The 14,761-nt window shown below is 43.0% G+C and overlaps 1 protein-coding gene across 6 annotated transcripts in view; it reads left to right on the top strand.

The window, feature by feature from the left end:
* Positions 1-8,879: 8,879 nt before the first annotated feature.
* The window catches only part of KIF16B (kinesin family member 16B), a 215,270-nt gene continuing 209,388 nt past the window's right edge, over positions 8,880-14,761 (top strand). For all 6 annotated transcript variants that reach the window (XR_005452325.1, XM_038751766.1, XM_038751765.1 and 3 more), the window contains exon 1: positions 8,880-8,974. Coding sequence is in view for 5 of the 6 variants with exons in the window: in XM_038751766.1 (XP_038607694.1) it covers positions 8,928-8,974 (47 nt within the window). In the remaining variant the exon portion in view is untranslated. The remainder of the gene's footprint in view (positions 8,975-14,761) is intronic.

Raw genomic sequence — 14,761 nt, 5'->3', positions numbered from 1 at the left:
GAGACCCAGAGAAGTGAAGTGACTTGCTTAAGGTCACCCAGCAGACAAGTGGCAGAGCCAGGATTAGAATCTAGTCCTCTGATTCCCAGGCCTGGGCTCTATCCACTAGGCCACACTCTAAATGTGGGCATGGCTCAACTAGCCAAGGGTTTCAAATGGAGAAATTTGAAGTTTTCAGGGGCCCACCCTGCAAAATGGAGGCTTTATGGCAAAGGTACCCCCGATTTGCTGCCTTTCCAGGGCTCCCAGGGTCTGTCCTGGCAGCACCGGTTTGGGGGGTCTGGTCCTGGAGGGGGTGGACCTAGGGGAGGGGACACTCCAGATGCTCCAGCCCAAGCCATGGGGTCCCCCGCCGCTGCTGTTCTGCAAGAAGCAGCATGGTATAGTGGATAGAGCCCAGGCTTGGGAGTCAAAAGGTCGTGGGTTCTGCCACTTGTCTGCTGTGTGACCTTGGGCAAGTCACTTCACTTCCCTGGGTCTCAGTGACCTCATCTGGAAAATGGGGATCGAGACTGGGAGCCCTGCTCTAAGTGCCAGAATAGATACACGGTAATCAGGTTGTCCCACATGGGGCTCATGATCTTAATCCCTATTTTACAGATGAGGTAGCTGAGACACAAGGAAGTGAAGTGATTTGCCCAAAGTCATACAGCTGACAAGTGGTGGAGTAGCCATTGGAACCCATGACCTCTGATTCCCAAGCCCATGCTCTTTCCACTAAGCCATGCTGCGTATCCATTCCAGCACTCAGCACAGTGCCTGGCACACAGTAAGTGCTCAACCCCATAATTATTTATTATTACTACTATTATTAACAAATGGCTTTTAGAGCAAATTAAACCAAAGTGGTCTTTGGAAGGCCAAATGACTCAACTCAGACTTGCATATTTTGGACACATAATCAGGAGCACTAATTCCCTGGGGAAGACACTAATGCTGGGAAAAGTCCAGGGAAAAAGTGGGAGAGGCGGACCAGGAGCTAGATGGACAGAGACCATAATAACGCTTAATGGAAGAACTAGATTATGGCTGGAGGACAGGACGTTCTGGGCCAAGTATATCCATGGAGTGGCTATGAATCAGAAGAGACTGGACAGCACGATGACAGTAATTATTATTAAATCATATTTGTACAGATTTATTACTCTATTTTACTTGTACATATTTACTATTCTATTTATTTTGTTAATAATGTGCACATAGCTTTAATTCTGTTTGTTCTGACGATTTCGACACCCATCTACATGATTTGTTGTCTGTCTCCCCCTTCTAGACTGGGAGCCCGCTGTTGGGTAGGGACCGTCTCTATACGTTGCCGAGTTGTACTTCCCAAGCGCTTAGTACAGTGCTCTGCACACAGTAAGCACTCAATAAATACGACTGAATGAATGAATGGAAGAACCGGATTATGGCTGGAGGACAGGACGTTCTGGGCCAAGTAGATCCATGGAGTGGCCATGAATCAGAAGAGACTGGACAGCACTTGATGACAGTAATTATTATTATTAAATCATATTTGTACAGATTTATTACTCTATTTTACTTGTACATATTTACCATTCTATTTATTTTGTTAATGATGTGCACATAGCTGTAATTCTCTTTGTTCTGACGATTTTGCCACCCGTCTACATGTTTTGTCTTGTTGTCTGTCTCCCCCTTCTAGACTGGGAGCCCGTTGTTGGGTAGGGACCGTCTCTATCTGTTGCCTTGTTGTACTTCCCAAGCGCTTAGTACAGTGCTCTGCACACAGTAAGCGCTCAATAAATACGACTGAATGAATGAAATCAGATCTTCGGGTCGCCCCCAACGCAGGCTCCTTTAATTGCCGGCCACGGCGCATGCGCAGCGGGGCGAGCGTTGAGCGGTTTCCAGGCCGGATTCCGCCTCTCCGGGTTTTCGCGGCGGCTGGGCCGGGCCCAGTTGCCATGGTAACGGCCGTCCTCCCCGCCTATTTAATAATAATAACAATAATAATAATTAATAATGATAATGGTGGTATTAAGCGCTTACTCTGTGCAAAGCACTGTTCTAAGCGCTGGAGAGGATACAAGGTGATCAGGTTGTCCCATGTGGGGCTCACAGTCTTCATCCCCATTTTACAGATGAGGCCATTGAGGCCCAGAGAAGTCAAGTGACTTGCCAAAAGTCACACAGCTGACACGTGGCAGAATCAGGATTTGAACCTATAACCTCTGACTCCCAAGCCCGGGCTCTTTCCACTGAGCCACGCTGCTTTTCGGGTCTCCCAGCGGGGCATCTTACCCTAGAATAATAATAAAAATAATAATTGTTAAGTGCTTACTATGTACCAAGCACTGTTCTAAAGGCTGGGGTAGATACAAGGTCATCAGGTTATCCCATGTGGGGCTCACGGTCTTCATCCCCATTCTACAGATGAGGTAACTGAGGCACAGAGAATTATAAATAATAATAATGAATAATGATGGTATTTGTTAAGTACCTACTATTCATTCATTCAGTCGTATTTATTGAGCGCTCACTGTGTGCAGAGCACTGTACTAAGCGCTTGGAAGTACAAGTTGGCAACATATAGAGATGGTCCCTACCCAACAGTGGGCTCTACTAGGTGCCAAGCACTGTTCTAAGCACTGGGGGGGGGGGGGGGGGGGGGGGGGGGGGGGGTGTGTGTGTGTGTGTGTGTGTGTGTGTGTGTGTGTGTGTGTGTGTGTGTGTGTGTGTGTGTGTGTGTGTGTGTGTGTGTGTATACAAGGTAATCACGTTGTCCCAAGTGGGGCTCACAGTCTTAATCCCCATTTTACAGATGAGGGAACTGAGGAACAGAGAATAATAAACAATAATAATAGTCATGGTATTTGTTATAATGGCATTTTTATTATAATGGCATTTTTTTTATTAAGCGCTTACTATGTGCAAAGCACTGTACTAAGTGCTGGGGAGATTACAAGGAGATCAGATTGTCCCACGGGGGGGCTCAGTCTTAATCCCCATTTTACAGGTGAGGAAACTGAGGCCCAGAGAAGTTAAGTGACTTGCCCAAAGTCACACAGCTGACAATTGGCAGAGCCGGAATTCGAACCCATGACCCCTGACTCCAAAGCTGGGGCTCTTTCCACTGAGCCACCTGCTTCTCTTTGTTATGCGCTTACTAGGTGCCAAACACTGTTCTAAGTGCTGTGGGGGCTACAAGGTCATCAGGTTGTCCCACGTGGGACTCACGGTCTTTAGCTCCATTTTACAGACGAGGGAACTGAGGCACAGAGAAGTGAAGTGACTTGCCCAAAGTCACACAGCTGATAAGTGGAGGAGCGTAATTAGAACCCACGACCTCTGACTCCCAAGCCCGGGCTCTTTCCACTGAGCCACAGGGTGCGGGGCGGCCTCCTGTTGCCACCCCGGAGGAGGGTCCGGTCAATCAATCAATCAATCGTATTTATTGAGCGCTTACTGTGTGCAGAGCACTGTACTAAGCGCTTGGGAAGTACAAGTTGGCAACATATAGACGGTCCCTACCCAACAGTGGGCTTACAGTCTAGAATTTAAGATTTAGGGATGCCCCGAAGGGGGAGGGAGGGGCAAAGTTCTCTGCGAGGGAATGCAAGGAGCTCATTAAGGAGGGTGAGTAATAATGCTGGTATTTGTTAAGCGCTTATTATGTGCTGAGCACTGTTCTAAGCGTTGGGGAAGATACAAGCTAATCAGCTTGTCCCACGTGGGGCTCACAGTCTTAATCGCCATTTTACAAATGAGGGAACTGAGGGACAGAGAAGTAGCGTGATTTACCCCAGGTCACACAGCTGACAACCCCCTTCCCCTCCCCACAGCACTTGTGTATATTTGTATATATTTATTACTCTATTTTATTAATGATGTGTATATAGCTACAATTCTATTTATTCTGATGGTATTGACACCTGTCTACTTGTCTGTCTCCCCCTTCTAATCAATCGTATTTATTGACCTCTTACTGTGTGCAGAGCACTGAACTAAGCGCTTGGGAAGTACAAATTGGCAACATATAGAGACAGTCCCTACCCAACAGTGGGCTCACAGTCTAAAAGGGGGAGACAGAGAACAAAACCAAACATACTAACAAAATAAAAAGAATAGATATGTACAAGTAAAATAAATAGAGTAATAAATATGTACAAACATATATACATATATACAGGTGCTGTGGGGAAGGGAAGGAGGTCCCCGTTGTTGGGTAGGGCCTGTCTCTATATGTTGCCGATCTGTACTTCTCAAGCGCTTAGTACAGTACTCTGCACACAGTAAGCGCTCAATAAATACGATTGAATGAATGAATGAAAGTGGCACAGTCGGAATTAGAACCCACGACCTCTGACTCCCAAGCCCCTCCTCTTTCTACTAAGCCACAATGCTTCTCTTAAACGGGGGAGGGAGCGCGGGGGGCGTCTACAGAGACCGAAACGGGGAGGGGGCGTGCAAAAAGGTGGAAGCCCCGCTTTTTGCACGCCCCCTCCCCATTTCTCTACCCTCCCCCTAGCCTCCCGGGACGGAGGCTCCGCGGTTGTGGGTTCTAATCCTCCCTCCGCCACTTGTCTGCTGGGTGACTTTGGGCAAGTCATTTCACCTCAGTTACCTCGTCTGTAAAATGGGGATTAATAACAGTAATAGTAATAATAACAATGGTATTTGTTAAGCGCTTACTATGTGCCAAGCACTCTTCTAAGTGCTGGAGTAAATGGTATTTGTTAAGCGCTTACTATGTGCCAAGCACTAACCGCTGGGGTAGATACAAGGTAATCAGGTTGCCCCACGTGGGGCTTACAGTCTTAATTTCCATTTTACAGATGAGGTAACTGAGGCCCCCAAACCCACAGCTGATCAGTGGCGTAGCAGGATTAGAACCCAAGACGTCTGACTCCCAAACCCGGGCTCTTTCCACTAAACCAAGTTGTCCCACGTGGGGCTTATAGGGGCAACTGAGGCCTAGAGAAGTTAAGTGACTTTCCCAAGGTCACACAGCAGACCCATGGAGGCGGCGGGATTAGAACCCACGTCCTCTGACTCCCAAGCCCGTGTCCTTTCCACTAAGATATTGAGCCCCACCTGGGACAACCAGATGAGCTTGTAGAAGCAGCGTGGCTCAGTGGAAAGAGCCCGGGCTTTGGAGTCAGAGGTCGTGGGTTCAAATCCCAGCTCTGCCAATTGTCAGCTGTGACACTTTGGGCAAGTCACTTAACTTCTCTGTGCCTCAGTTACCTCTTCTGTAAAATGGGGTTGAAGACGGTGAGCCCCCCGTGGGACAACCTCATCACCTTGTAACCTCCCCAGCGCTTAGAACAGTGCTTTGCACATAGTAAGCGCTTAATAAATGCCATCATTATTATTATTATATAGAGACGGCCCCTACCCAACAGCGGGCTCACAGTCTAGAAGGGGGAGACAGACAACAAAACATATTAACAAAATAAAATAAATAGAATATGTACAACAGAGTAATAAATACGTACAAACATATATACATATATTCGTTCATTCGCTCAATCGTATTTATTGAGCGCTTACTGTGTGCAGAGTACTGTACTAAGCACTTGGGAAGTACAAGTTGGCAACATATAGAGATGGTCCCTACCCAACAGCGGGCTCACAGTCTAGAAGGGGGAGACAGACAACAAAACATATTAACAAAATAAAATAAATAGAATATGCACAAGTAAAATAAACAGAGTAATAAATACGTACAAACATATATACAGTTATACAGGTGCTGTGGGGAGGGGACGGAATAAAATAGAATAAATATGTATAAATAAAATAGAGTAATAAATACGTACAAACATATGTACATATATCCAGGTGCTGTGGGGCGGGGATGGAATAAAATAAATTGAATAAATATGTACAAGTAAAATAAATAAATCAATAGAGTAATAAATACGTACAAACACATATACATATATCCAGGTGCTGTGGGGCGGGGACGGAATAAAATGAATAGAATAAATATGTACAAGTAAAATAAATAAATCAATAGAGTACTAAATACGTACAAACATATATACATATATCCAGGTGCTGTGGGGCGGGGACGGAATAAAATGAATGGAATAAATATGTACAAGTAAAATAAATAAATAGAGTAATAAAGACTTACAAACATATATACAGGTGCTGTGGGGCGGGGACGGAATAAAATAAATAGAATAAATATGTACAAGGAAAACAAATAAATAAATAGAGCAATACATACTTACAAACATATATACAGGTGCTGTGGGAGGGGATGGAATAAAATAAATAGAATGAATATGTACAAGTAAAATAAATAAATAAATAGGGTAATAAATACAAACATATATACAGGTGCTGTGGGGAGGGGATGGAATAAAATAAATAGAATAAATATGTACAAGTAAAATAGAGTAATAAATACAAACATATATCCAGGTGCTGTGGGGAGGGGACGGAAGAAAATAAATAGAATAAATAGGCACAAGTAACATAAATAAATGATATACATATATCCAGGTACTGTGGGGAGGGGACGGAATAAAATAAATAGAATAAATATGTACAAGTAAAATAAATAAATAGAGTAATAAATACTTACAAACTATATACAGTTGCTGTGGGGAGGGGATGGAATAAAATAAATAGAATAAATATGTACATGTAAAATAAATACATAAATAGAGTAATAAATACTTACAAACATATATACAGGTGCTGTGGGGAGGGGATGGAATAAAATAAATAGAATGAATATGTACATGTAAAGTAAATACATAAATAGAGTAATAAATACTTGCAAACATATATACAGGTGCTGTGGGGAGGGGACAGAATAAAATAAATAGAATAAATATGCACAAGTAAAATAAATAAATGATATACATATATATCTAGGTGCTGTGGGGAGGGGACGGAATAAAATAAATAGAATAAATAGGCACAAGTCAAATAAATAAATGCTATACATATAGCCAGGTGCTGTGGGGAGGGGACGGAATAAAATAAATAGAATAAATATGCACAGGTAAAATAAATACATGATATACATATATATCCAGGTGCTGTGGGGAGGTGACGGAATAAAATAAATAGAATAAATATGTACAAGTAAAATAAATAAATGATATACATATATATCTAGGTGCTGTGGGGAGGGGACGGAATAAAATAAATAGGCACAAGTCAAATAAATAAATGATATACATATATCCAGGTGCTGTGGGGAGGGGACGGAATAAAAAGAATAGAATAAATATGCACAAGTAGAATAAATAAATGATGTACATATATCCAGGTGCTGTGGGGAGGGGACGGAATAAAATAAATAGGCACAAGTCAAATAAATAAATGATATACATATATCCAGGTGATGTGGGGAGGGGACGGAATAAAATAAATAGGCACAAGTCAAATAAATAAATGATATACATATATCCAGGTGATGTGGGGAGGGGACGGAATAAAATGAATAGAATAAATAGGCACAAGTCAAATAAATAAATGATATACATATATCCAGGTGCTGTGGGGAGGGGATGGAATTAAATTAATAGAATAAATATGTACAAATAAAATAAATAAATGATATACATATATATCTAGGTGCTGTGGGGAGGGGACGGAATAAAATGAATAGAATAAAAATGTACAAGTAAAATAAATAAATAAATAAATAGAGTAATAAATACTTACAAACTATATACAGGTGCTGTGGGGAGGGGACGGAATAAAATAAATAGAATAAATATGCACAAGTAAAATAAATACATGATATACATATATATCCAGGTGCTGTGGGGAGGTGACGGAATAAAATAAATAGAATAAATAGGCACAAGTCAAATAAATAGATGATATACGTATATTCAGGTGCTGTGGGGAGGGGATGGAATAAAATAAATAGAATAAATAGGCCCAATTAAAATAAATAAATGATATACATATATATCCAGGTGCTGTGGGGAGGGGATGGAATAAAATAAATAGAATAAGTAAAATAAATAAATGATATACATATAGCCAGGTGCTGTGGGGAGGGGACGGAATAAAATAAATAGAATAAATATGTACAAGTAAAATAAATAAATAAATAGAGTAATAAATACTTACAAACTATATACAGGTGCTGTGGGGAGGGGACGGAATAAAATAAATAGAATAAATATGTACAAGAAAAATAAATAAATGATATACATATATATCCAGGTGCTGTGGGGAGGGGATGGAATAAAATAAATAGAATACATATGCACAAGTAAAATAAATACATGATATACATATATATCCAGGTGCTGTGGGGAGGGGATGGAATAAAATAAACAGAATAAATAGGCACAAGTCAAATAAATAAATGCTATACATATATCCAGGTGCTGTGGGGAGGGGATGGAATAAAATAAATACAATAAATATGGACAAGTAAAATAAATAAATAGAGTAATAAATACTTACAAACTATATACAAGTGCTGTGGGGAGGGGACAGAATAAAATAAATAGAATAAATATGTACAAGAAAAATAAATAAATGATATACATATATATCCAGGTGCTGTGGGGAGGGGACGGAATAAAATCAATATGTACAGACATATATCCAGGTGCTGTGGGGAGGGAGCGGAGGCCCAGCGCTTAGAAGAGTGCTGGGCACATGGTAAGCGCTTGACAAAACATCCCCGTCGTCGTCATGGTGATGATGATTCGGCCGAGCAGGGCCACGTGGTTCCGCGGTGGCACGCGGCCGCCCCCCCCCCCGCCCCTCCCTCTCCCGCTGGCCTTCGGTTGCAAACGGATCCCGGAGCGGCGGATTGCGGATCGGGAGCGGCGGCCTCGGAGCATGCGCAGTAAGCGGCGGCCGGGTGGAAGCGCTCGCCCCCGTGCGGGCCGGGCCGGGCCCAGAGTGGTGGCCCTGCAGGTGGAGGTGGTGGCCCTCTCGTTGCAAAGGCCACCGGGCAAGCATGAGCCATGGCGTCGGTCAAAGTGGCCGTCCGAGTCAGGCCAATGAATCGCAGGTGAGTCTGTCGCCATCCAGCCCCTCTCTCCCCGAGCTCTACCTCCCTCTTCCTCCTTTTTATAATGGCATTTATTAAGCGCTTACTATATGCCAAGCACTGTTCTAAGCGCTGGGGTGGTTACAAGGGGATCAGGTTGTCCCACGGGGGGCTCACAGTCTTTAATCCCCATTTTAATCAATCAATCGTATTTCATAATAATGATGATGATGATGGCATTTATTAAGCGCTTACTATGTGCCAAGCACTGTTCTAAGCGCTGGGGAGGTTACAAGGGGATCAGGTTGTCCCTCGTGGGGCTCACAGTCTTAATCCCCATTTTCCAGATGAGGCACAGAGAAATGAAGCGACTTCCCCAAAGTCACACAGCTGACAATTGGCAGAGCTGGGATTTGAACCCGTGACCTCTGACTCCAAAGCCTATGCTCTTTCTACTGTGCCACGCTGCCTCTCTTATTATCCTTTCATAATAATAATAATAATGATGGCATTTATTAAGCGCTTACTATGTGCCAAGCACTGTTCTAAGCGCTGGGGAGGTTACAAGGGGATCAGGTTGTCCCTCGTGGGGCTCACAGTCTTAATCCCCATTTTAATCAATCAATCGTATTTAATAATAATAATAATAATGATGGCATTTATTAAGCACTTACTATGTGCCAAGCACTGTTCTAAGCGCTGGGGAGGTTACAGGGTGATCAGGTTGTCCCTCGTGGGGCTCACAGTCTTAATCCCCATTTTCCAGTTGAGGCACAGAGCAGTGAAGTGATTTGCCCAAAGTCACACAGCTGACAGTTGGCAGAGCCGGAATTTGCAACCGTGACCTCTGACTCCAAAGCCCATGCACTTTCCACTGAGCCACAATGCCTCTCTTATTATCCTTTCATAATAATAATAATAATAATAATGACATTTATTAAGCGCTTACTATGTGCCAAGCACTGTTCTAAGCGCTGGGGAGGTTACAAGGGGATCAGGTTGTCCCACGGGGGGCTCACAGTCTTTAATCCCCATTTTAATCAATCAGTCGTATTTCATAATAATAATGATGATGATGGCATTTATTAAGCCCTTACTATGTGCCAAGCATTGTTCTAAGCGCTGGGGAAGTTACAAGGTGAGGCACAGAGAAGTGAAGTGACTTGCTCAAAGTCACACAGCTGACAGTTGGCAGAGGCCGAATTTGAACCCGTGACCTCAGACTCCAAAGCCCATGCTCTTTCCACCGAGCCACATTGCCTCTCTATTATCCTTTCATAATAATAATAATGGCATTTATTAAGCGCTTACTATGTGCAAAGCACTGTTCTAAGCGCTGGGGAAGTTACAGGGTTATCAGGTTGGCCCACGGGGGGCTCACAGTCTTTAATCCCCATTTTAATCAATCAATCATATTTCATAATAATAATATGATGATGATGGCATTTATTAAGCGCTTACAATGTGCCAAGCACTGTTCTAAGCGCTGGGGAGGCTACAAGGTGATCAGGTTGTCCCTCGTGGGGCTCACAGTCTTAATCCCCATTTTCCAGATGAGGCACAGAGTAGTGAAGTGATTTGCCCAAAGTCACACAGCTGACAGTTGGCAGAGCCGGAATTTGAACCCCTGACCTCTGACTCCAAAGCCCATGCACTTTCCACTGAGCCACGCTGCCTCTCATTATCCTTTCATAATAATAATAATGGCATTTATTAAGCGCTTACTATGTGCAAAGCACTGTTCTAAGCGCTGGGGAAGTTACAAGGTGATCAGGTTGGCCCACGGGGGGCTCACAGTCTTTAATCCCCATTTTAATCAATCAATCGTATTTAATAAACAATAATAATGATGATGGCTTTTATTAAAAGCTTACTATGTGCAAAGCACTGTTGTAAGCGCTGGGGAAGTTAGAAGGTGATCAGGTTGTCTCACGGGGGTCTTTAATCCCCATTTTAATCAATCAATCGTATTTAATAATAATAATAATAATGATGGCATTTATTAAGCGCTTACTATGTGCAAAGCACTGTTCTAAGCACTGGGGAGTTTACAAGGTGATCAGGTTGTCCCACGTGGGGCTCACAGTCTTAATCCCCATTTTACAGAGGAGGTAACTGAGGCCCAGAGAAGTGAAGTGACTTGCCCAAAGTCACACAGCTGACAAGTGGCAGAGCTGGGATTTGAACCGATGACCTCTGACTCCAAAGCCCGGGCTCTTTCCGCTGAGCCACGCTGCTTCCCTTTATTGAGCGCTTACTGTGTGCAGAGCACTGTACTAAGTGCTTGGGAAGTACAAGTTGGCAACATATAGAGATGGTCCCTACCCAACAGTGGGCTCACAGTCTAGAAGGGGGAGACAGAGAAGAAAACAAAACATATTAATAAAATAAAATAAATAGGATATGTACAAGTAAAATAAATAAATAGAGTAATAAATAATACGTACAAATATATACATATATACAGGTGCTGTGGGGAAGGGAAGGAGGTAAGGTAAGAGAAGCGAGGTGACTTGCTCAAAGTCACACAGCTGACAATTGGCGGAGCTGGGATTTGAACCCATGACCTTTGACTCCAAAGCCCGGGCTCTTTCCACTGGCCCACGCTGCTTCTCGATAATAATAATAGTAATTAGTAGTAACAGTGGTTAGGGAACGTTTCTACCAACTCCCTAGAATGTAGTGCAGTGCTCTGCACTTAGTAAGCGCTTAACAAATATTCATTCAATTGTATTTATTGAGTGCTTAATGTGTGCAGAGCACTGTCCTAAGCGCTTGGGAAGTACAAGTTGTCAGCGTATAGAGACGGTCCCTACCCAACAGCGGGCTCACAGTCTAGAAGGGGGAGACAGACAACAAAATAAAACATATTAACAGAATAAAATAAATAGAAGAAATATGTACAAGTAAAATCGAATAATAATAATAATAATGGCATTTAGTGAGCACTTACTATGTGCAAAGCACTGTTCTAAGTGCCGGGAAGGATATAAGGTGATCGGGTTGTCCCACGTGGGGCCCACAGTCTTCATCCCCATTTTACAGAGGAGGGAACTGAGGCACAGAGAAGTTAAGTGCCCGAGGTCACCCTGGCGGAGTTGGGATTAGAACCCACAACCTCTGACTCCCAAGCCCGGGCTCTTACCAGTAAGCCACACTGCTTCTAATTCTTATTATGGTATTTGTTAAGCGCCTACTATGTGCCAAGCACTGTTCTGAGCGCCGGCGTAATTACAAGGTCATCAGGTTGTCCCCACGTGGGGCTCACAGTCTTCATCCCCGTTTTACAGATGAGGCACAGAGAAGTGAAGTGACTTGCCCAGAGTAACTTCCCTCCCCTCTCCCTCCTTTTCTCCCCTGTACCCCACTATTAATAATAATAATAGTCATAATTATGATATTTGCTAAGCACTCAGTCTTAATCCCCATTTTACCGAGGAAGTAATAGAGGCACACAGAATACTAATGATAAGGATGATGGAACTTAAGTACTCCCCTTCTAGACTGTGAGCCTGTTGTTGGATAGGGACCATCTCTATACATTGCCGATTTGCATTTCCCAAGCGCTTAGTACAGTGCTCGGCACACAGTAAGCGCTAAATAAATACGATTGAATGAATGAGGCGCTTACTAGGTGCCAAGCACTTTTCTAGTCGTTGGGGTAGTTACAAGGCAATCAGGTTGTCCCACAACTGTGGGGCTCACAGTCTTAATCACCATTTTACAGAGGAAGTAACTGAGGCATACAGAATCATAATGGTAATAATAATGATGGTATTTGTTAAGCGCTTACTATGTGCCAGCACTGTTCTAGGTGCTGGGGGTAATCAGGTTGTCCCACGTGGGGCTCAGGAGAAACATTGTGGACAAGTGGCAAGAGCACGGATTTGGCAGTCAGAGGACGTGGGTTCTAATCCCAGCTCTGCTATTTGTCTGCTGTGTGACCTTGGGCAAGTCACTTCACTTCTCTGTGCCTCAGTTATCTCCTCTGTAAAATGGGGATGAAGACTGTGAGCCCATGTGGGACCACCTGATTAGCATGTATCTACCCTAGTACTTGGCACGTAGCAAGCGCTGAACAAATACTATTATTATTATTACTTCTAATAATAATAATCCCAGTTTTACAGATGAGGTAACTGAGGGGATGCAGAATAGGGTGTGGAGATAATAATAATAACTAATAATAATTATTATGGTATTTAAGTGCTTACTAGGTGCCAAGCACTGGGTAAGTGCTGGGTAGATACAAGGTAACCGGGTTGGACACAGTCCCTGCCCCGCATGGGGCTTCCAGTCTCAATCCCCATTTTACAGATGAGGTAACTGAGGCACAGGGAAGTTACGTGACTTGCCCAAGGTCGCACAGCAGACACGTGCTGGAGCAGGGATTAGAACTCACGACCTCTGACTCCCAAGCCTGTGCTCTTGCCACTAGGCCATGCTGTTTCACTTGGGAGACCAACACACAGCCCTCATTCTCTGTTCCTATTAAAACTACCAATTGATATATGACCAGGTTTGAGCCTGGGTGGAGGAAAAATTGAAAAAGGTTTAGTAAAAAAAAAAAAAAAAAAGCTTGTCAGTTGTTAAAGTCAATCAATGGAATTTATGGAGCGCTTACCAAGTGCAGAGCATTGTACTAAATTCTTGAGAAGGTACAGTATAACAGAGTTGGTAGAAATGTTCCCTACAGCGTGGCTCAGTGGAAAAGAGCCCGGGCTTTAGAGTCAGAGGTCATGGGTTCAAATGCCGGCTCCGCCACTTGTCAGCTGTGTGACTTTGGGCAAGTCACTTAACTTCTCTGTGCCTCAGTTCCCTCATCTGTACAATGGGGATGAAGACTGTGAGCCCCACGTGGGACAACCTCATCACTTTGTATCCCCCCAGCGCTTAGAACAGTGCTTGGCACATAGTAAGCGCTTAATAAATGCCATTATTATTATTAAGGAGCTTACAGACTAGAAAGGGAGGCAGTCATTAATGTCCAAAAAAATCACAAATAAACATACATAAGAGCTGAGGGGTTGATGGGGTGAATATTGAGGGTACAGATCCAAGTGCATAGGTGACACAGGAAGGGACGTAGGGAAAAAGAGGGAATAATGGGGGAAGGTCTCTTATGAGTTGTAATTTTTATATAGCTTTGATACTGGGGAGACTAAACATAACCATTCAGTTGGAGACTTGTTCTAAAAGAAATGAGATGGGATTTCCTATCTAGTCTCCCAACTGTTTAGCCTGAAGGACGGGAAATTGGTGTCGAAGTTAATAAATGGAAGTCTCCATACTTATAAACATGCACCCCGAACTTGACCTTACATGGTCTCCCTTTTCTTAAGGATGGCTGGATGCCTGGCAGAAGTCTAGGAGTTGGTGATCTGTACCAGAAAGGTGTTAGCATGAAGTCAGCATGATTGGGGAGAGTGGCATTTTTATATTTTAAAGTGAATAGGAAGGTCAGTACATTGAAGGTGCCTAGTTTTAATATTTTGAGAAACTTTTGGCTTGTTATTAAAGACATCAGAAGTGCACTTGCTGTTCAGAATGTGCTGAGGTTAATGTAGAAAAGAAAAAGAATTGCTTGGATGAATTTACTCAGCAAGATATCAGAATTCCCCAAACAGCATCTCTTATTTTAAAACAACAACAAAAGAACTCAAAGAAAACTGTTTCATTTCCATTCCAAAGAGCCGTTGGTATTAAAACTAAAAAGGTACTTCTCAAATACACTTTATTATGGAAAATTAAACACACTTACAGGAAATATAGCCTGAGTTGATCAGTAAAGTACACTAAGGTAATCTA

Source organism: Tachyglossus aculeatus, chromosome 9 (genome assembly GCF_015852505.1).
Source record: "Tachyglossus aculeatus isolate mTacAcu1 chromosome 9, mTacAcu1.pri, whole genome shotgun sequence".
In the NCBI taxonomy this organism is placed as follows: Eukaryota; Metazoa; Chordata; class Mammalia; order Monotremata; family Tachyglossidae; genus Tachyglossus; species Tachyglossus aculeatus.
This window is presented reverse-complemented; position numbering and strand designations above follow the sequence as displayed.